This window comes from Saccopteryx bilineata, chromosome 3, assembly GCF_036850765.1.
Source record: "Saccopteryx bilineata isolate mSacBil1 chromosome 3, mSacBil1_pri_phased_curated, whole genome shotgun sequence".
NCBI lineage: Eukaryota > Metazoa > Chordata > Mammalia > Chiroptera > Emballonuridae > Saccopteryx > Saccopteryx bilineata.
Window position 1 is genome coordinate 102,016,293 of NC_089492.1, and position 24,361 is coordinate 102,040,653.

At 38.7% G+C, this 24,361-nt stretch overlaps 1 protein-coding gene across 2 annotated transcripts in view; it reads right to left on the minus strand.

The window, feature by feature from the left end:
- The window catches only part of SRBD1 (S1 RNA binding domain 1), a 219,140-nt gene that overhangs the window by 182,289 nt on the left and 12,490 nt on the right, over nt 1-24,361 (minus strand). For both annotated transcript variants that reach the window (XM_066267044.1, XM_066267043.1), the window contains exons 3-7: nt 22,545-22,737; nt 16,143-16,529; nt 11,228-11,394; nt 6,679-6,796; nt 5,201-5,339 (exon numbers count right to left, since the gene is read on the minus strand). In XM_066267044.1, the coding sequence (XP_066123141.1) occupies nt 5,201-5,339; nt 6,679-6,796; nt 11,228-11,394; nt 16,143-16,529; nt 22,545-22,737 (1,004 nt within the window). The remainder of the gene's footprint in view (nt 1-5,200; nt 5,340-6,678; nt 6,797-11,227; nt 11,395-16,142; nt 16,530-22,544; nt 22,738-24,361) is intronic.

Genomic DNA, 24,361 nt, shown 5'->3' on the forward strand with positions numbered 1-24,361 from the left:
AAAATAAAACCTGAAATTGACAAACACTGAAGAGTATCTTAGCAGTGATTAGCTTTCCTCTCTAACAAAAACAAGTCTCCGAAAGCAATAATATAGCACCTTCACCTGCCCTCTAAGCTAGTAGTAAAGTAAGCTGCACCAGAGCCAGCTGCCTGGTCTAACCCTCGTTCCACCACTTACCAAATGTGTGATGTGGACTCCGGGCAAGTTACTTGACCTCTCTGTGCCTCAGATTCCTATAAACGTGGACTAATAGTAGTACCTACTTCATGAACTACTTACAAAGATCAGGCATGTTATGGACAATATATTTTAATTGAGTCATATCCCAAAGTAGCTACTTTTTCATTCTAGTTACAAAAATTCTCCTTCATAAGTAATTTTATTAATATTCCTATTTTAGCTTATGAGACATTTATTCATATTTTCAATGACTCATATGAATTTCTCAAATCTTCATAGTCGAATTGTCTATCAATGTACATTAAATTCTTCCAAGTAGTTTTGGTTTGCTAATTTACAGCAGTTGAGTCTTGTACATTATATAGCCCCTATGATATCAACTTAGACATTGAACTAGATCATTTGCATTGTTTTCTTTCATTTCTTTTGTCTTTATTGTCCTGTTTCCACTACAGCTTTTTTTTTTCTTGCAGAAAAGCTTGAATTACACAAGCACTGAGTGTCATAAGTATGTTTTTCTGAGTATTGTTTAATGAGTAGTAGACAAATACAAAGAGAAGAGGAAGGAAGAGACTTCTGGAGTAATTGACAAAGAGAAAATGCATTGTTGAGTTGTGTTATGATAACTAATCTTAGCTACTGATGTAAATACATTTATTTCAAAGAAATTTAAAGAAAAACAATTAACCACTGACATTAGCAGGAATTCTGTTTACATTTTAAGAGAATTTCCTATTGAAGAATTTGCAGGAACAAATTACCTTTGAAAGGTATAAGACTGTATATCCAAGCAGTCAACAAATGTCCGCTCTCATGTTAGCTATCTCCCTATCAATCTTCACCTCAGAAAATCCATTCACTATGCACTAATTCCTAGAGCTCCAAAGCATCTCCCAGTATCATTACACAAAGTGTAATGAGAACGGACACCATAGTGACAACTCAGTAGTAAATATGGAACCCACACTGAGAAACATTAATAAAAGAACAGAAAGGATAGTACTGTATAGATTTTGCTATTATAACAAAAGCCTTTGAAAGCCCCTACCATTCAGGGGGAACCGAATTTGTAAACCTACGTAATTAAAATTATTCTAGAACTCTAGAGCAACACTTTTGTACAGTCTAAGAACCCGAAAATAAATCCACCCTAGTTACTTATTAAATATATAAATTCTTGGACTGTGAGATTTTATTATTTTACAAACTATCACTGACGATCATGATACTTAAGAGTTAAAAAACTAATGTTAGGGCAAGTTGGGTACTGGAAATATCAGGGGAACACTTTGTAAAGTCCATGATTGTCTGACCACTATGCTGTGCACCTGACACTAATACAAAATAATATTGAATGTAAACTGTAATTGACAAAAATAAACCAAAACACTTCTAGGGAGGTGCCCTGAGCTCCCACTAGAGCAGTGGTTCTCAATGGGAAGTAGAACTATCAGTCATATGGGAAGCTCGTCCAAATTACTTCTCAGTCAAACTAGAGAAATAACTGAAAAAGAATCTTGTGTCTTTTGGAAAAAATGCCTTCCCCCATCAAAAAAAATTGATCTTTGGGCTTAATACAACCAAGGATATAGAAATCTCAAAAGTTTAGCATCTCAGTGAAGTCAGGAGACAAAATAGTCCCCCAAACCAGAAAACTGCTTGCCTTGCAGTGAAAGCTCCCCAGCTATAGATTCTTCAAACCTCTACAACTGTAACAAAAAGTAAAGGGTCAAACATCTCACTTTTTGCACACTAAGCCACTCCCCTCATATACAACACAGGAATATTCTGGATCCTCTATGATGCAATCCATTTGTGGCATAGTATATCTTTTTTATTCAGGCCAAATTCTTGCTGGCTCAGTGGTAGAGCATCAGCCTGGCATGTGGAAGTCCCGGGTTCCATTCTCGGTCAGGGCACACAGGAGAAACACCCATCTGCTTCTTCACCTGTTCCCTCCCCCTTCTCTCACTCTCTCTCTCTCTGTCTTTTTCCACTTCTTGCAGCCATGGCTTGGTTGGTTCGAGCGCATCAGCCATGGACACTGAGGATGGCTGGTGGAGCCTCCATCTCAGGCACTAAAAATAATTCAGTTGTAAGCATGGCCTCAGATGGGCAGAGCATCAGCCCCAGAGAGGATTGCCAGGTGGATCCCTGTCAGGGCACAAGTAGGACTCCATCTCTCTATCTCCTCTCCTCTCACTTGGAAAAAAAAGGGGGGGGTGTACTGAGAAAGTTAAGATTGTCTTCTCTTAGGGTAAAAAAAAAGCTACACATACACTGAAATATCTGGTTTTCTGAATATTTCTTTCCTTGAGGAATGATGGGAATAATGAAAATATTTCTTTAGGAAAACTAATAAACTGAGGGTGATCACGAATATGTGTGTAGCATAAAGAATGGGAGACAGGCCCTGGCCAGTTGGCTCAGTGGTAGAGTGTCGGCCTGGCGTGCAGGAGTCCCGGGTTCGATTCCTGGCCAGGGCACACAGGAGAAGTGCCCATCTGCTTCTCCACCCCTCCCCCTCTTTTTCCTCTCTGTCTCTCTCTTCCCCTCCCGCAGCCAAGGCTCCATTGGAGCAAAGTTGGCCGAGCGCTGAGGATGGCTCTATGGCCTCTGCCTCAGGCGCTAGAATGGCTCTGGTTGCAATAGAGCGGCACCCCAGATGGGCAGAGCATCACCCCCTGGTGGGCATGCTGGGTGGATCCCGGTCGGGCACATGCGAGAGTCTGTCTGACTCCTCCCCGTTTTCAACTTCAGAAAAAATAAAATAAAATAAATTTTAAAAAAAGAATGGGAGACAAAGAAAGGGGCAAAATGTTCCAGGCAAACTTTTTAAAACAGTAACGAGCCTGACCATGCAGTGGCGCAGTGGATAGAGCATCGGACTGGGATACAGAGGACCCAGGTTCGAGACCCCAAGGTCGCCAGCTTGAGCATGGGTTCATCTGGTTTGAGCAAAGCTCACCAGCTTGGACCCAAGGTCTCTGGCTTGAGCAAGGGGTTACTCGGTCTGCTGAAGGCCCGCGGTCAAGGCACATGTGAGAAAGCAATCAATGAACAACTAAGGTGTCACAACGAAAAACTGATGATTGATGCTTCTCATCTCTCTGTTCCTGTCTGTCTGTCCCTGTCTATTCCTCTCTCTGACTCTCTCTCTGTCTCTGTAAAAAAAACCCAAAAAACAGTAATGAGCTTGTTTGGAATTAATTATAATTCTTTTACATTTGTGATCAGAAAGAGGGAGTAAAGCAAACAGAAAGTGCTGATATATATGTTAGTGCTACTGTGACTGTGTGAGACCCTGAATAATTCCCACTATCAGAAGTATCACCAGGAACCCATCATCACGTGTAGTTCAGAAGCATCACCATTTATGACAATCAACAGACATGGTTAACAAAGCTACCCAGCAGGAACTCAGTCTGAGTGTGAACTAAGGAAAACCAGTAGCACAAGAAATAAGAAATGGAAGGAAAGGAAATCAGCCAAAAAAGAAAAATTCAAATACACAATAAAGCTTTATGCACCTAACATTCTGAAAACTTCAACATTAGATTTTATTAAACATATCCTGACTGGGCATAGACAGTTCTCACTGTGGCCAATCTTAATATGATACATGGCTATACAGTTTCAGCTATTAAATTATTAAATGTTGCAACAATTTCAAAATTCAACAAAATATACACATTTAATAAATTAAACTTGAATTTTCCTCATTTCTACCCATCTCTATACTCAAATAATACTAATTTACTTTTTATTATTGTTCTTTTCAAGATAGAGATGTGTGTTTGTATAATATATGAACAGATGTATTTTTAAGACACATCTTCAATTTTCTGAATGCAAACACAATTGCTGAATTATGTTTTAAATTACTTTTTATTTTGAAATTAAATTTAATGGGGTGATATAAATTAATAAGAGTACATAGGTTTCAGGTGAAATATGTTTTTTTAAAAACCAGGTTAGGTATGCTGTGATTCTCTCCAGTTTGAACACATTATCGATTTTGTTATCAGATACTGCCCCCTACAGACACTCTGTCTCCTAGCCTAGAGAGCCAACAGAAGGCCCAAACAACCTAGAATGATTGTAAGAATCACCAGAACATCACTCTCCCCATTAAGTCCTATCAGAGTACTCCGGAAAAAGCCACTCTTGCTCAACAAGCTCACACTATAAGGCCCTCATTTTAACAATAAAACCAATTCATCTTGAAATGTACTAGTTGCCACTCCCCTTGGGCTGTTCTCAGAAGTGGCTCTGCCTCTCTCTCTCTCTGTCTCTCTCTGTCTCTCTCTCTCTCTCTCTCTCTCTCTCCCGTACACACACACAGAAGGATAGGCATTGCAGAAACAGACACACACTTTACTCCTGGACAGCAAGTGTGACAGAAGGACTTCATTTTATACTTCACATACGGCACAACTGTTAAAATTCTTTCTAAGGAGTAGATATGACTTTATTATTACATACATTTTTAGAAATAGCATAAAAGTTTTAAAAGACTATACATAGGAGAATCTTTTTAATGTGAAGAATCCTTATTATCTTTATAACCTTAGAATGTAAAGGGATTTCTTTAAAAAGAAAAAGAAAGCAACTATGTATCTTAAAAGTAATTGTCAATAAATTACAAAGACTAATATATTAACTATAATAAAACTAAGCCCTTCTTCTAAAAATAGTGAAAAGAGAAGTTACAAATTGGAAGAAAAAATTTGCAACCCAGATAACTAAAAAATGAATATCTTAAAATGCTTATAAATTAGTAAGAAAAAGAGAAACAACACAATTTTAAAAATGGCAAAAGTCTAGAACAGGTACTTCATCAAAAGAGGAAAGCTGACTGGCTAAGCAGGAGATATATTGGGATTTATTTTGTAAATATTCCTTGATCTTTGTATGATGTATTTTTTGTACAGTCATTACTTAATGAAACAAAATTTTTAACATACATTTTCAAATTAAAAAAGGAACAGGGCTGATCTCTACGTAAAGCGGGTACCTTTCACACTGGGTTGAATGTAAGAGAGCAGGTTGAGCTTCCCTGGATTCTCCAGCAGTGTCTTGGCTGCTTCCTCTAATCCCAACTGCCTTGCTCTCTGGGCTTTGGTGCCTTTACTCCCGGTTTTGTATGGAAGTGACTAGGAAAAAAAAAAGTCAGAAAACATACCACATCATTCAATTTTAAAAAGCAAAAGTTAAAATTAGGACAAAAAATTAGAGGACATGGTAAGAATGCCAAAGATTCCTATGTCAACCCTGCGTCTTCCTTCAGAGACGAGTTCATACTAACTAGATGATACTGGCTGTACGAAGATGATTGTTCTTTTTCTAACTCTTTACACTTGTATTGAATGCTTAAAATTAGTTTGTTTGGCTGCATTCATCTTTAAAAACTCAGTGCCTGAATTGCAGGAATTGCAACATCCTCTCCTCAACTCAAGCAAGCTCCTCTAAAAGCTGTCAACATTCAATGCTTCTACTTCTTAATCAATATTCAACCTGTAATCATCCAGCTTCCCCTTCCATACAGCTTGCTAAAAATGATCATCAGAAAGCTCCACAATGACCCCCTAATTATCAAATATGCATTTTATACTCCTTATCCTGCCAAACCTCTGTTAATTATTTAACTTTTTTTTTTCTTTTTCCAAGTTGAGAGGAAAGGAAATAGAGAGACAGACTCCCACATGTGCCCCAACCGAGATCCACCTGGAAACCCCTGTCTGGGGCCAATGATCTACCATCTGGGGGCTTGCTCACAACCGAGCAATTTTTAGTGCCTAAGGCGGAGGAGGCTCCACAGAGCCATCCTCAGTGCCCAGGAACTATCTGCTCGAATCAATTGAGCCATGGCTGCAAAAGAGGAAGAGAAAAGGGGCCTCCTGTGCGCCTTGACCAGGAATCAGAACCCAGGACATCCACAAGCTGGACAAATGCTCTACCGAGCCAACCTGCCAGAGCTTAATTATTTAACTATTAAACATTACCTCCTTCTATGACTTTTTCCTACTCTTCCATGGTATCATCATCTGATCCTCCTCACCCTTCACTATTTTCTCTGTCTCTTTCGTAGATTCTCTACGCTACAATGGTCTGCTCTGACCTGCCTACCCCATCAACTCTCCTTGAGTGAAATCTTCCATTCTGAGGGTTTCACATAGCATCTACATGCTGAAGACACTGACAACGAGGCCTTCAGCTCAGGATTCTCCCCTAAGCTTCACGCTGCTATCACATAATCTCCTTTTTACCTATCTGACTGGGGACTCCTTGAAGACAAGGACTGTGCATTATTCATCTTTGTAAACCCATGGGCCTAGCATAAATATATGATAGTTATTAAATAAAGAATAAATCTTTTGAATTAAATAATGATGGCTAATGGTTAGCTTTTTATTTCCATGTCTTCTTTAACTATAAACAAACCTAAAGCATAATACAATCAGGTTTACATTAAAAGATATAAAGGCTCCTTACCACGTGTTCTAGTTCTTCAGAAGTTTTACAGTTCAGCAAGGCTCTTAACAAGCATTCAGTCATCTTCCCCTCCTTCTTGATTTTCTGGATTGTACTACGAACCTTCCTTGCAACAGCTCTGAAAATAAAAACTTTTGTAAAATACAAGACCCATATGTCAAAACTTTCTCTTTAAAGCTATCTCCAACTTACAGAAAAGCTGCAGGTAAAGTAAAAAGAACTCCCCCCCACCCCAAACCATTCGAGAATAAGTTGCCATCATGTTCAAGTATTTCAATGAGCAATTTCTAGAAACAAGAATCTTTTCCCACATAACAACATAACCATTAAAATCAGTTAATTCTGATGTTACCATCATCTACTCCTCAGATTTCAGATTCCATTTAAGTTTCACCAACCATTTCAATGATGTCCTTTATAGTGAATTCAGTTAAGAACCAAGGGTTGCATGTAATCACCATGTGTCAATAGTGTCTTTCAAGCTGAAACAATATTTTAGTCTCTCCTTCACTTTAAAGACTTGATTTAGAAGGCTTGATTCAGGCCCTGGCCAAATAGCTTGGCTGGTTAGCATTGTCGCGAAGTATAGAAGTCGCTGGTTCGATACCCGGTCAGGGTACATACAGGAACAGATCGATGTTCCTGTCTCTCTCCCTTCCTCTCTCTCTAAAATTAATTAATAAAGAAATTAAAAAATTATTTTAAACAAGAAGGCTTGATTCAGGTAGTTATATTGTAAAATGTCCCACGTTTGAGTTTCTGTAATGTTTACTCAGTTTGATTCAGATGGTATATTTTCAGCAAGAATATCACAGAAGTGATGCTATGTTCTTCTCACTGCATCCAATATGACAAATAAGTGTCACTATCATTATCTGCCCCATTGCTAATTAACTTTGATCACTTAATTAAGGTAATATCTGTGAGTTTCTCCATAATATCGGTATTTTTTATTCCTTTTGTAATGAAGTACTTTGTGGTAAGGTACTTTGATTACTCCATTCCTCAATAAACTTTCAATTTATTCACTGACTTATTTATATCACTATGGATTAATGGCTTCTCATTTTTTAGTGGTTATAATCCATTGCCATCATTTATTTTAATGCTCTAATTGTTCCATATTTGGCCAGAAATAACCCCTTCAAGCTAGATTCTGTGTCTTTTTGACACATCTCCATCATTCTCTAAGTATTTCCTTATTCTCTGGCACAAGATATTCCAGGCTCATCTTTTACTTTCCCTACCCTACCCAGCCCTGGAATCAAGAGAATGGTACTTAGACACCAACTTATGGATGATAGGTGTACTCATTGCTATGGGTATCACTGCTCAGGATGAGGACACCTGGCACTCATAACTGGTTTCTGAATACTATTTTCCATTACAAAGAAGCAGGATTTCAGGGGAAAAACTGATTCCAGGAATCAATGCACAGGGATCAATGCACAGGTAGGGGTTAGGCGAGATACAGTTGTTCTATTTTATAATTTTTCATTATGAATATGCAATCCGATCATTATATTTAATGCCTCTCATTCTATTTCATTCCTGTTCTAGGATCTGCCTAACAATGGTATTGCTAAAATTATAAGCAAAAGTCAGAGAGATGATAATACAAATTATAGTAATAAAAATGATGAAAAAGAAAATTAAATCTAATTATGAAGGAGAAAAATAAAAGCCAAAGGCAGAAGATTACAAATTAGAGATAAAGCCTACATGGTCCTTAGATTACAACCTGTATGCCTTTTACAGTCCTAGTAGCCCAAGGGCTGAATCCTACCAGAGTTATTTTGACAAAGAACCAATATCCTATTGGCTTCTATACAAGGAAAAGGAGAGACAACTTTAGAGAAAATACAGAAAACTTCTCTTACTATCCATAATCATAGTCTTTAACTTACTTTTTAGTGACCTTTCAGTGAGAAATATATTTTATCTTACAACCTAGGGGTGCATGTGTGTGTTTGTGTGTATGTGTGTAGTGAAACCAAATTTAGGTCATTACCACTTAAAGAATGAAATTAAAAATATGAGTATAGTTTATATAGTAAAGATAACTATTGTTTCATAAAACTGTTCCAATTATATATATACACATAAACATGTTAATTAAGTAATATTTACATGTTTACATAGGCAAAAATAAACATGTTAATTTAAAAAAATATTTACCTTTAGCATAAAGCCATACTCATATTTTTTATACTCTATTTCACTTTTTAAAAAACTGGTAATGACTACTAAATTGGTTTTACTACTCATTTATGGGTAATAACAGATTGAAAGCCAATGCTCTAGATATAAAAAAAATACCAAGCTTAAGAAAAAATAGAGAGCCTGACCAGGAGGTGGCACAGTGAACAGAGCGTTGGACTGGGACACAGAGGATCCTGGTTCGAAACCCCAAGTTCCCTGGCTTGAGCAAGGGGTCACTCGGTCTGCTGTAGACTCCCAGTCAAGGCACATATGAGAAAGCAATCAATAAACAACTAAGATGCTGCAATGAAGAATTGATGCTTCTCATCTCTTTCTTCCTGTTTGTCCCTATCTGTCCCTCTCTGTCACCAAAAAAAAGAGAAGAAGAAATAGTGAGATTATCTCATTACCATGATATAAAAAGATCTTCTAAGCCCCAGTTAATATCCTCAATTACTTCAAAAAGTATTTCTCTTCTTGAGGAATGGAACTATAAGAATGGAACTCTCTTGCAGAAGTGTTTTTATAGAAAAAGAACATAATAATAATACTCATGACATAAAGCTTCTATATGTCCCCCACATGTACCACCAAATAATGTAGGATATCTTAAATTTTTTAAATAAACTATTCTTGCTTATTTATGACATTTTACAATTTCAGATCCCAAAACCCTCAGATTTTCTTCATTCCTTGAATTCAACCAAACAGAAAGCGGACTTCAGAAAATGTAAACTACTGGGCTTCCATATGTGGCCCACAGATGATTTTGCTTGGCTCTGAAGTTTTTTTAAATATAAAAAACCCATATTGCCTTGGCCGGTTGGCTCAGTGGTAGAGCGTCGGCCTGGCGTGCAGAAGTCCCGGGTTCGATTCCCGGCCAGGGCACACAGGAGAAGCGCCCATCTGCTTCTCCACCCCTCCCCCTCTCCTTCCTCTCTGTCTCTCTTCCCCTCCCACAGCCAAGGCTCCACTGGAGCAAAGGTGGCCCGGGCGCTGGGGATGGCTCCTTGGCCTCTGCCCCAGGCACTAGAGTGGCTCTGGTCTCAACAGAGTGACGCCCCATATGGGCAGAGCATCGCCCCCTGGTGGGCGTGTCTGGTGGATCCCGGTCGGGTGCATGTGGGAATCTGTCTGACTGCCTCCCCGTTTCCAGCTTCGGGGGGAAAAAACAAAACAAAAAAAAAACCCATATTACAAAGTTCTTTGAAGAAACAGGAAGACCTGTCAAACTGGATAGACAACACAGCACATCAGTAGCTTGTTGGAGAAGAGTTGAGGCTGGCTACCCCTCTTAAATGGGACTTGTGACCTCCAGGGCTTATCCCTTGCTATTTGATTATACTAGCTTGGTCCTGGAAGATTTGAATCTGAGGCCACTTGATTAGCTAGTCATTTATACTTCTGGGTTGGCTAACTGATTCTGTCTCCCAAAGAAATATAACTTTTTACATAGTAGCATTTTAATCCTCCTGACATCAAAAAATCTTCAACAAAAGGGGTGGAAAAGTTAGTGAGTTGCAAATTCACCCCAATCACAGGAAGCTTATTAGTTTTGTTGTAAAAATAACCCTTACTAATTTAGAAAGGCTTAATACTAGTATTATATCCAATTTTAATCAGATTACTTTCACAGACCACACACATTAACAACATGGCACCTGGCATGCAGAAGATATACAATTAATGCGTGAACGATGAAGAGTACTCTCATCAACTTTCCATACTGCAGTCTTACAGTTTTTATGGTTTCTCTATGTGTATTTCTGGGTTATCACAGTAAGCCCATAGGCAAAATATTTTAAAGGGTACTTTCCATTCTATAACCACACAACACTTATAATCCCCTAATATCAAATAGCCATCCCCTTAAAAAAATAGAAAAAGAAAATATACATTATTTCCTACCTAACTCTATACTGACAAAGAACTTTCCATTTAGGGTATTTACAGTATTAAGAGGGCAGTTTTATGCGAACTGTTAAAGATTTAGACAAAATTGTATTTTTCTAAGTTTCCTACTGGTAGACTTAATTTTGCCATTATACATGATCGCTTTTGTGAGAAAGTACAGACTTTCACTACAAACCACCTTTCTCTGATACGTGCCCAAGCTATGCCAAAACATACCAACAGACAAACAGGGGACTCTGTATAGCCCTAAATAAGTAAAATAGAGCTGATTTCCTATGTCAGAATAGAACTATATCCAGATAACAATAATGCAAAAAACAAAACATTGAAACTGTTGAAATATAATTTTCATTCACTTCCTCACTGTTTCTCCTCATTGGCTCACATGTCTCTTTGCTCTTACACTGGACTCATCTCTTCCCAGATTTCTTACCGTAGCTCCTCTAGGGTTTGTTGAACTTCTCTCAAGCAATCAGCATCAAGGTTATTAATGAGCTCTTTTCGATAACGTACAATGAATGGAATTGTGTTATCATCATTAAAGAGACGAATGATGTTGGCACAAACCCAAGGTTCAATATTAGTTCTCTCGGATAAAACCTGTAAATTAAGTAAACTTAGTGATTTAAAGTTCTGGAAATTAAACATTTATATTATAATGTAGAGTATAGTTTAAAATACAACATCAAATTATGTTCTCTAGTCACTTAGGAACTACTTGCTGTGGTTAATACGAAAAACTATAGATATAGATATATAAACTGACAATCATAAAATAGCTATTTCACTAATTTGATAAAATCCAATTAAAGCACTCCATATAATTTATATTCTACAGGGCTCAATGAGAGCTGTACTTTTTATCTCTCAGATTGGCCACAAAGATCAAAGAGTTGATAGCTCACCATATTGGCATGTATGACAAGAAATAACACAATCATCACTAGTGAGAAAGTACAATGGTATAAATCATGAGGTAGAGCAATTGGACAACATAGTATCAATATTTACAATAGATAAATGTTTTAAAGCAGCAATCCCACTCCTGGGAATTTATCCTGAAAACTTACTCCTCTGGAAAAGGATATTATTTATAGTGATTTTGGGGGGAAGAATTGTTTCCAGCCAAGTAAAAGATTGACAAGACCTAAGTCTGCAATGGGGAACTGGTGAATAAATTATAATACCATGCAACTACTCGTATATGAACTGATAACGTATGATTAACAAGAACTGGAAACATGCCTTACTTTTAGGAAAGATAATTGGCTGGACAAGAGGATAGAAAGATTTGTATCTTTTGAATTTTTGTTATAAGACTTATATATATATATAGTACTACATACTCAAAATAATTAATGCTTTAAAAAAAATAAGCCTACAAGTTTCAGCAAACTATACATGTAAGCAGAAAAGTTTAGAGAAGTCAGTCGGGAGAAGAAAAAGAATAAAATGCAATTTCAGTAACTGTTCTCAAAACCTAAGCAGATTTTTCAAACTAAGCACAAAAAGCATTATCTTATTAGTATTTCAACCTTGCTATATAAGATCTGCCAAAAATGGAAGAAAAAAAAACAGAAAAAGTAATAAAGAATTGTCATAATCAACTGGTTAACAAAATCAAGTCAATGTATAAAATAGACAATTTCAAAATTAGAGATGAAATAAAAGCTGGAATTACAGAGACAATTATAGATACCCTCATTCCTCTAGGCATCTTAAATCCTGAGGCCTTCATCTTATCACCCATTCTGATGGATTAACAGCAACTCTTTGGTGAGGATGCCAACTTCACATTCCCAGCCCTGGTTGTCTTCCACAGGAGCTCCAGGCTCCTTTACCAACTACTTGACATACCTATTTCCCTGAAAAGCCAATGGGCAGCATCTCAAAGCTTGCATTTGCAAAGTGATCTTCCTCTCAAATTTATTCTGTCTCCAGTATAATACTTACTAGGTCCATTTAAAAAAAAGCACAGTTCAAACCAGAAAACTAAGAGTCTTTAATTCTTTTGTCTCCTTCAACTCTTAAATCCACTACATCATAAGAGTCAGTCAACTCTTACCTGCAAAATATTTCTTTAGTCAATTACAGCTCATTTCTTCTTCCCCACATCCCAGTCTAGTTCAAGCCAGAATTACTATAGTACCCTTTAACTGTTTTGTATCGACTCTAATTCCATCCATCCCAATCTCCATAAAGCAATAAGAGTGATCTTTTCAAAATGTTTGCTGGATCATGTCACTTGACTAGTCAAAACCTTTCAATGAGGCCCTGGCCAATTGGCTCAGTGGTAGAGCGTCGGCCTGGCGTGCAGGAGTCCCGGGTTCGATTCCCGGCCGGGGCACACAGGAGAAGCGCCCATCTGCTTCTCCACCCCTCCCCCTCTCCTTCCTCTCTGTCTCTCTCTTCCCCTCCCACAGCCAAGGCTCCATTGGAGCAGTTTGTCCGGGCGCTGGGGATGGCTCTGTGGCCTCTGCCTCAGGCGCTAAAATGGCTCTGATTGTGGCAGAGCGATGCCCCAGATGGGCAGAGCATCGCCCCCTGGTGGGCATGCCGGGTGGATCCCGGTCGGGCGCATGCGGGAGTCTGTCCGACTGCCTCCCTGTTTCTAACTTCAGAAAAATACAAAAATAAATTAAAAAAAAAAAACCTTTCAATGATTTCCCACTGCATTTAGAATCCAAACGTCTTAGCATGACCCGAAAAACATGGACTACCTTCTCCAACCTCATCTTATGCTGTCTTACCTTGATTAGAGGCCAACCCCAATGGCTTTCCCTCAGTTCCTAGAATAAGCCCACTTACTTTCCCCTTAACAGACCTTCATGAGGTTGCTCTATCATTCAAAAATGCTTGTCTTGCTTAATGTTTCTTGACCCCTACAAATCAAACTCGGTATTTTTCCCTCAAACCTGTACCCCTTCCTGGTTCCTATTTTAGTCAACATCTTCTACTACAGAAACTTTTGAGGATACTGTGCTTATCTCCTCCAACTCTACATCCCCTTATGTAGCAGGTATCTAGCTTCACCTCAACTCAACCTCCACAGCATTTCATTCAGGTCACTAGTTGTTTTAGAATTGACGACTATCAAAGTGTGGCCAGAAATATTAGTTTCAGTCATCAAGAAGCTCAAGATCTGAACCAAGACACCATTTCTTCCTCTGGGGAGAAATATTTTGTACATGTAGAACCTTGAAACTGAGGATGCTCGTAAATGCAAAGAGAATCATATAGAGACCGTTTCAGTGTACATTCCTGTTACACAGGTCAATAAATTTCCTTTATTGCTTAACGTAGTTCAATCTGAGTTTCCCTTAATGCAACAGCAAGAAAAAAAACTCTAATCAATGTCCTCAGTATCTCTACGCTTTCTCTATCACGCCTATCTAATCTGTTACAAAAGAAGAAAACGAAACTTTTAAAATGTCTGTTACTTCCCAAGAGTTCCCTTTCCGCTAATAGCATCTTTTATCTGAACCACAGATCAGCCTTTTTGTTCTCCCGGCCTCCCATCTAACCTCTCTGCACTACTACTGACTATATTTCTAAAACACAGATACAAGTTTTTTATTTTCTTTCTTTCTTCTTTTGAACATAAGCTCCAATGACTCTTCTCTATCTACTGGTAACAGTCCAACCACATAGTTTTAAAACTAGTTCCCAAGCTTGGTCCCAAACTTCACTGTTACCAAGGGTTAACAATCTAGAAGGGAAGATAAAATGTTAATGCAAGTAAGTACAAATGAAACAGCACAGCCAGGAAAGAAGCAGCATGATGTTTTCAGAGAAAAGAAAGATCTCTCTGGGGTGATCAAAACAGGCTTGATCCTTGAAAAACAGGCCAGACTCTGGAAAACAGACATGAGAGGTGAACATGACCAAAATCTCATCACTTTGGAATTGGGTGATTGTTAGAGCAACCCATAGGCTCTCACCACCCTCTCCTAGCTCAGCTATCATTAACTTAAAATGGCTCAAGACAGGTGAGACTCTAGACCCACAACTGGATAGTTTTAAGTCTGGACAAATCCAGAAGTATCAAATGTGTTAAGGGAGTGTTTGCTGCTACTTCAGAAAATTTGCTCCTTAAAATTAAGAATAATAAAACTACATATATGCAGTCATCACTTTTGGGCCTCCAAATCATCCAATTTCTTCTGTTTTAATTTAGCCAAACACTTATTTTAGTTCATATTATATTCCAATAACCACATCAAGCCAGTGAAAATCAAAATGTAAAAAACCAAGTTTCTCTTCCCTGTCTAGTTAAAAAACTAAGTCTCTCTTCCCAAGGAGCTTTTAAGCTAACAAAAAAAGAAAGATAGGGAAGCAGTTAAAATATAGTATGATCTGTACTCTGACAGATACATACACTGTTTTAAGAGCACAGGGAAGGCAGAAACATCAAAAGCAATGCAAAAGCAACTGAAGAATGAAAATATCTCCAGGCAGCCAATCGGAGGCAGGAATTCCAGGATGAGACATGAGCATACCAAGAGCCACTGAGGAGAAACCTCAGCACACTTTTAGCTGCTGTAAGTTCAGTATTGCTAAAGGGCACAAGGCGTGTGGAAGTAACTCAGTCTCAGACTGAGTGCAGCATTAGGACCCAGCAGGTCCTAGGCTCTAGAGTAGCAATTCACAACGGGGGAAGAGTACACCTCAGACCCCCATGGGAAAGGTCACCCCGTGTACCCTAAGGGGCAGCGCTATTATTACGTGAAATGTTCTCAGACTGTGTTGGGGTAGACAAAAGGATGAGAATTCCTGTTTAAGATCACCTCTTTCCTACCACCCCAAAGCCAGCAAAAGAAACTGGGAAAAACTCGATTTCCCCTGATATAATAATTATGGCACCTCAACTTAGAATTCAAACAGAATTTTTATTTAAGAAACTGTTGGGTCTTGTTCAAAGTATAATATATTACAACATTATACTAAGTGTTAAGTAGATGTACTAATGGACCATGACCTAATAACTTGCACTGTTTATTCACAGAAATACTATCCAAATTCAAAGCAGACTTAGCAATGAACCTTTGAGGGCCCTATCTATTGGTTCAATCTGTCCAAATAGCATATGTTCACTAAAAATACCCTGGGACATATGTACCTTGCCTGCGGTCACAGCTCTTAGCTGAAGAACTAATGACAGTAAGCTATGATATAAAACAGCATACCCAGGAAAGGAACCAGTGGCTAAAGCCTCCAGAAATATTGACAAAAACTGAAAAGAGAATAGAAAACTCCCAACCTTCCTCTTAGTTAATGATACTCTTATCCTAGTCAAAAAGAAAGGTATCAACTAAACTAAAGTACTTACAGAAAAAGGTTGCACATACCTGTACTATGTCCCAGTTCATTTCCGCCTCCTCTGTACTATTGTTGGCACTTGCCGGAAGCCTGACAGGCTGCTCCTGAGGACATGTTTCAGTCTTCACCTTCTTCAAAGGGGACTGACCAGATGTACAGTCATCTTCACTCTCTTCCTTCTTGCATGCCCCATCCCACAGGGTGCTTGTGGATGGTGTCTCTGTGCTGTCACTCTCACTCTTGATGTTGCTGGCTTCGTTGGTATCTTTATCAACTTTCAACTTTTTGTTCCTTGGAACTGAAGGTGACTGAGCTGAATTTTTCCGTTTTGTCTTTGCTATTTTCAGAGTCTGCATAGTATCCAATTTATTTTTTCTGTCTTCCAAATCAACATCAGCAATAGCCACAGAACTATTCTATCAAACCACAGAGAAAATACAGGAGAATTAAAAGATAAAAACCAATTACTAAGGAATACTACTCAGCAACAAAAAGGAATAAATTTTTCACACAGTAACTTGGAAGAATCTCAAGATTATGTTGGGGGGGGCAATTTCAAAAAGTTACATATTACATGATTACATTTATATAACATCCCTGAAAAAAATGAGTGGTTGACAGAGGTCAAAAATGGGGGGAGAGGGAAAAAGAGGGCGGGAGGGCACTGGGTGTGGCTATAAAAAGGCAACACTAGGTCCTTGTGGTGACAGAACCACAAGCATCTGTGGGGTAGATACCCAAACCTACACGTGATAAAACTTCACAGAATTGAATATACACATACAAACATAAATGAGTACAAATAAAACTGAGGAAATATAAATAAGATCAATAGTTTTTTTTCAACATCAATACATTCATTGTGATATTTTACTATAGTTTTACAAAATGCTACCATTGGGGTAAACAAAATAAAGGGCACATATCTCTCTGTATATTATTTTACAATTGCATGTGAAATCATTTAGAAATAAAAAGTCTAATTTTATAAGGTTACACTAAAGGATAGAGCTACGCATGCCAGAAATATCAAGATTTAAAACCTGCAACTAAAAGCCAACGATTTAGAGAGAAAAGAGTACATACACAACACACACTGAGAAAACTCAACAGGCTACACCTGCCACCAATTTCTGCAGAAGGACACATGCTACAGGACAGAAGAGTGTATGAGAGCAGGGTAGGGTCAGGCATCTTTCTTTAGAAGGAGCTTGCAAAGCAGCCCACACATGTCCAGAGGCCACTTGATGCACCCTCTTCCCCAACATACACACCCAAATGACAGCTCAGGTGTGAAGGACTGAGACCCGGCACTTATCTGGGCACTGGATAAGATACAGACCCTGACACATGGAGTTTACAATTTCACAAGCTAGCCCGTTTTATTTACCTAAACGACGCAGATGGCACAAACTAGAACAAAAGGACAAGTCTCAAACTAATTCAGTCAAAATTCAATTTTCTCGCATACTGAATATTTTTCCAAAATTCCTGACTACTGAAAATACTGGGACAACTACAATAAAAAGTACCCCCCCAAATCCTAATCCCCTACTACCACCTGAACCTGGAAATGGTATATACCAGTGGTAGTAAACCTGGTCCCTACCGCCCACTAGTTGGCGTTCCAGCTTTCATGGTGGGCAGTAGCGGAGCAACCAAAGTATAAATAAAAAGATAGATTTACTATAGTAAGTTGTTTTATAAAGATTTACTCTGCCAAACTTAGCAAAAACCTGACATAAAGTACTTGGTAAGTAATTATTATTATACGCTTTAACTTGCTATAACTCTGCTTTATAAATTTTATAAAGTAAAGTTACTTCCCTACTTTATAAATCACCGGTGGGTGGTTAGAAAATTTTACTAACAGAGATACAAAAGTGGGAGGTAGGTATAAAAAGGTTGACTACCCCTGGTATATATACACTACCCCTTAGTATTACATTTTCAGCTGAAACATAATGAATAAGAACAGAGAAAAATAGAATGACTCCCAGGTCTGTAAGAGTTCAAAATAACCTCATCAAATGAATTGACATAGTCAAAGAATGTGTCAGTCGCATAGAAAATTGTCAGCCATAGAGGAGCAAAAAAAGGAAAACTGTAAAAAGCAAATATTATCAAGTGAGGTATGAGGAAAAGGAAAGCTGAGCAAGCAGATTCTGGTTATTTTGGTCCCAATGGTAAGACAACCCTCCTGTGAGATGGACACAACAGACTACCTTAAGATTCATGCAATTAAAACAATCAGCTATCACTGTAACAAGCATAGTGCCAAACTACAGTAGGCATTCAATAAACCCAAATAAGTGGACTTACCTGATTCTCCGACTCTGAGTTGATGGTCATCAAGTAAATTTCTGATTATTATTTAATTCCCTATGTGAACTTCTAAAGTGAGACAGTTTTAGTCACAAGAATTGCAAGTTCCTGGCCCTGGCTGGTTGGCTCAGTGGTAGAGCATCGACCAAGAGTGTGGAAGTCCCAGGTTTGATTCCTGGTCAGGGCACACAGGAGAGACAACCATCTGCTTCTCCTCCTCTCTCCCTTCTCTCTCACTCTTCTCCTCCTGCAGCGATAGTTCAATTGATTCAAGTATGTTGGCCCCAGGAGCTGAGGTACTAAAAATAGCTCGGTTGCGAGCTTGAGCCCCAGATGGGCAAAGCATCAGCCTCAGATGAGGGTTGCCAGGTATATCCCACTCAGGGCACATGTGGGAATCTGTCTCTCTACCTCTCCTCCTCTCACTTAAATAAAAAAAAATAAAAAAAGAATTGCAAGTTCTTGTGATGAGTAGATCAAAATATTATTAAACCAGCACTCTTTATTTACAATACTCTTATGAGTACGGCTGATATAAAAACCATGAGAAATGTATCAGTTCCTGAAATGCTGACAAAATCATGTTACTGACTTAGAAAAACATTCCATCACTTACTATCTATGGACCATGAGCAAGTCACTTAGTATCTCCTGCCTTGGTTTTCTCATCTATAAAATCAGGATAACAATAGCACCTGCCTCAACGGGTGGATGTGAGGATTAAGAACAACCAAGTTTAGTGTTGAGCATGGTGCCTGGCAAATAGTAAACACAAAGTATTTGTTAACTCCACCATCATTACCACCACTACAACACCTAGATCACCTCCTAAGAGAGGGAAAATAAGTAGATGAAGAAATAAAGAAAAAAATGACTAAAGGTGGTTGATTTGGAGCATTTTCTCCATCGAGATTTTGCTTTTCAGCAACTGTTATCAGTTTGTCTCATATAAACTCATAAACAACAAAAAAGGTAGGAGGTTTCAAGTAAGAGAAGAAAGAAAACCCAATACTAAATTAGCCACTTAAAGATATCTTTTCTGGAGTCTTCAGGCAAGATTTAGCTACTGTTTCTCAGTGTTGTTCACAGACCCCTGGGGGACCCTAAGACTTTTTCAGGGAGTCTGTGAATCTGTCAAAGCTATAGTGAAAACAATGCTAAAACTTTGTCTTTTTCACCAATGTTGAAGTTGGCAAGAATTTGGTAAGAGCAATGGTACAAAGATCATGGCAGTGACATCAAGCTGTACTCACTGGTTGCATCTCATACATTCCCTGACAGAGGATCCAACCCACAACCTCAGTGTGCTGATGCTGCAAACCAGCATGGCTAGTAATCCTGGTCCTGAGTGAGAATGGCGTGGAATTAAGAAAACAGGCTTAAAGAGAAAAAGGGTGGGCTCAAGAGGACTCTGCAAAGCAGAAGATAGCTTGCAAAAAGCAAGTCTCCACCCCCCTACCTGCTTTATTTATAGGGCAAAGTGAGGTCATTAGCAAATCAAAGAGATCATTAAAACAAAGTCACATTTCCAAGGCAACCCAAGAATTCTCCCAAGTGCAGAAAACCCCCATCATACATAACATCTTAACTTCACAGAACAAAGGATAAAAAGGTAACTGCCTCCAGTCTATCCGAGGAACATGGAGGACAGGACAAGTACAAACAATCCAGCACCACAGCTAACATGGAGGTGTGGAGAAAAACAGCCTTTAGAAACTTTTACTAAGCAAGTGAGGTGGGGTTTGGGCAGACTGTCAGCTTATTGCCAGTTCCCCACACCTGTCCCCCCAAAAATCTAAACCGCAAAGACCCTGTTGGCTTGCAGTCCCCAACATGCTGAGATGATGCTTCATCCATGGAGCCACCTGGTCAGGGCCTATCCTCTTAAGTTTTAGAGTCTAGTTCAAGGTGGGTGTTGGGCAGATAAAATATTATATATTATGCTCACTTTGTTAAAGATGGCGCTGCCCATGTGGAGGCTGTCACCCAGGTGATATTAATGTGTGTTGGGGGTGGACTGTGGGCAGGCAGAATCCTTGTAGCCTGGGGCTTGGTTTTAGGACTAAGCCTTTCCCACCCTTTCTGATGTGGGGTGGTACAATCCCATCATACCCCAGATAAGTGACTTTGTATTAGAAACTTCCCTGTTTTGTATATTGGATTAAAGGTTTTGATTTATATACTATAAAATGGGGGCAGAACGGGAGCTTGCACTCTTGGTTCCTGAAATTAGCATTAGACAGGAGAGAGCAGAGGAAGAGCAGAGAAAGGTCATGTGGAGGAGGCCAGAAGAAGCAGCCAAGATGGCGGAGTGTTGAGTGAGAAGCCAGTTTGTACAGAGTTTGTGCAAGGAGAAGGAAGGAGATGGGGAACAGAGGTGAATAAAGTCTGGTGAGCTAGAAACCTTTGATTCTAGGAAACTCAGATAAGTCAGTAGCTTTGTGAGCACTGAATGTGAGTGGGTTTTGGAGCCCAGTGTGTGTTTTTACTTGCCCGCCGGGTGCAAGCTAGGATTAAAGATGATGGCCCACCAATTTTTGGCTCCGTTGTTTCTTTACCGACTGTCTGCATCCAATGCGAACCTGCATGGGCCAGGCTATTGTGATGGTGGCCCCGGCCACTGGCTTTACAGTGGGTATAGCTTAACAACCCTTGTCATGGCTAGTGAGCTCATAAATGCCAGCAACATGAAGGAAAAAAGACAGAATAATGATAAATTTTGTCTGTAATGTTTGCTAAAAACAGATTTTAAATTAAAAGGTCTAGCTCTACCCAAAACAGGGTTTTCAATTATTTTGTTTAGTGGTGCACACAGCAAAGCAAAATGCCAAACCTTACAACATGATCCACAAGCTTACACTGAGATATAAAACACATGACTTTTGGCAGTTTTGAATTAAATTCTAACCTCCCTCCCACCCCAAATGTCTCTTAGGCAACTTTCTGTTTGAATCTCTTTTTCCCTTTAAAAAATATACATATACAACCATCACTGGCAGAATCAATAATCCACCATGACAAGGGCTGTTAAGCTATACCCACCTTGAACTAAACTTTAAAACTGAGATGACAGGCCCTGGCCAGGTGACTCAGTGGATAAGCATTGTCCCAGTACAATGAGGAAGCAAGTTTGATCCCTGGTCAAGGGCACACGTGAGAAACAATCAGTGAGCAAATGGAACAACTAAGTGGAATGAGTTGGTGCTTCTCTCTCTCCCTCTTTCCCTCTCCCTTCCTCTCTCTCTCTCTCTCTCTCTCTCTCTCGCTCCCTTTCTCTCTCATCCTCTCTCAAATCAATGAAAAAATTAAAAGAAAAAAAACTTAAAAGGACAGACATGTACATTGTACTCATTTCACTGAAGAGCGGGTTCTTAACTTTATCAAACTCTCAAAGGGTTTATGAGCTCTACACAAAGAACTACTGAGCTAAGAGGTATTTTCTGGATTAAGCAATCAACCTGCTATTAATTAAGTACAATAGTTATGACATGCTTAATGAAAAATCTCCAAATTCTGCCAACAAGATAGAAGTCAATACTTTCTCAGCTGTAAGTAAAGCTTGCCCACCTACTAAAAGTGTGTTCAGTGAAAGCTTGCATGCAAAGACGAAGAAACACAGGTACTGGATAACAGCTGAAAAGACTCATTCAGAAGCCCTATAAAAGGAACAGCAAGGTCTAACTATGTCCCCTACTATACACAGTAAATGTGTCCCTGGAAAGTCAGGCATTCACCGTGTATTAAAAGAGTATTACTTTAAATGTACTAGGGAAGTTGTTATTTAAAGGAATACCGCAGTAAATGGTTTTGGAAATGCATAATTCTTTTTGTAATGCATTATTCCCTTTATAAACAAGCTGGTGTAGAAACAGTGTGCTTACGGCAAGATACATATATGCCAGTTGATAAATATTCCTTCCCCCTCCAACTCAGTGATCAGATGGTAAATACTATTAAACCCTTGGCGAAGTACACCAATGAGTACACCAATGCCCTGAAGCCACAGTTATCGATGTGCTCTGTCCTACTATATATAAGGAGAAAGTAACATTCCCAATTAGGAAAGCACTGCAGTCAGTGTCCCTGTATCCAGCTAAAGCACCTACCAGCACCTCCTTAACAGTCACACCTTCTGAGCCATCATTCATCTGTACGGCATTCTTCTTGGCATTTGTCTTCGCCCGGGACACCCTCTTTGGTTTGGATTCCTTGCAAACAGCTTGCCTGGAGCTTCTGGGGACTTTCTTTTGGGGTTCCCAGGTACTATCTTCCTTGTCATCTCCCTCAGAGGCAGATGATCTAGGAGTAAATAAACAAAGTTCCAGGACAAATGAAGCCAAATTTTAAAGCCAAAATAACAGCCATATGCTTCTTGAAAAAAGAGTAAGGTAGGAGGTGTTGAATAGAAAATGGGTTGCTATCATATTAAATGGCGTAAAACTGAGGACTTTCCACCTTAAATCAGGAACAAGACAGGGTTGTCCATTCTCTCCACTCTTATTTAACGTGGTGCTAGAAGTTCTGGCCAGAGCAATCAGACAAGACAAAGAAATAAAAGGCATCCATATCGGAAAAGAAGAAGTAAAGGTATCACTTTTTGCTGATGATATGATCCTATACATCAAAAACCCAAAGGACTCCACAAAAAGATTACTAGAAACAATAAACCAATACAGTAAGGTCGCAGGATACAAAATTAACATACAAAAGTCCATAGCCTTTCTATATGCCAACAATGAAATATTAGAAAACGAACTCAAAAAAATAATCCCCTTCACGATTGCAACAAAAAAAATAAAATACCTAGGAATAAACATAACAAAGAATGTAAAGGACCTATATAACGAAAACTACAAGGCATTGCTAAGAGAAATAGAAAAAGACACAATGAGATGGAAAAATATTCCTTGTTCTTGGATAGGAAGAATAAATATAATTAAAATGGCCATATTACCCAAAGTAATATATAAATTTAATGCAATTCCCATCAAAATTCCTATGACATTTTTTAAAGAAATGGAACAAAAAATCATCAGATTTATATGGAACTATAAAAAACCCCGAATAGCTAAAGCAATCCTAAGGAAAAAGAATGAAGCTGGGGGCATTACAATACCTGACTTTAAACTATATTATAGGGCCACAATAATCAAAACTGTATGGTATTGGCAGAAAAATAGACACTCAGACCAATGGAACAGAATAGAAAGCCCAGAAATAAAACCACATATATATGGTCAAATAATCTTTGATAAAGGGGCCAACAACACAAAATGGAGAAAAGAAAGCCTCTTCAACAAATGGTGTTGGGAAAACTGGAAAGCCACATGCAAAAGAATGAAACTCTACTACAGCCTGTCCCCGTGTACTAAAATTAATTCAAAATGGATCAAAGACCTAAATATAAGATCTGAAACAATAAAGTACATAGAAGAAGACATAGGTACTAAACTCATGGACCTAGGTTTTAAAGAACATTTTATGAACTTGACTCCAATGGCAAGAGAAGTGAAGGCAAAGATAAATGAATGGGACTACATCAGAATAAAAAGTTTTTGCTCAGCAAGAGAAACCGATACCAAAATAAACAGACAGCCAACTAAATGGGAACTGATATTTTCAAACAATAGCTCAGATAAGGGCCTAATATCCAAAATTTACAAAGAACTCATAAAACTCAACAACAAACAAACAAACAATCCAATAAAAAAATGGGAAGAGGACATGAACAGACACTTCTCCCAGGAAGAAATACAAATGGCCAACAGATATATGAAAAGATGCTCAGCTTCATTAGTTATTAGAGAAATGCAAATCAAAGCTACAATGAGATACCACCTCACCCCTGTTAGATTAGCTATTATCAACAAGACGGGTAATAGCAAGTGTTGGAGAGGCTGTGGAGAAAAAGGAACCCTCATAC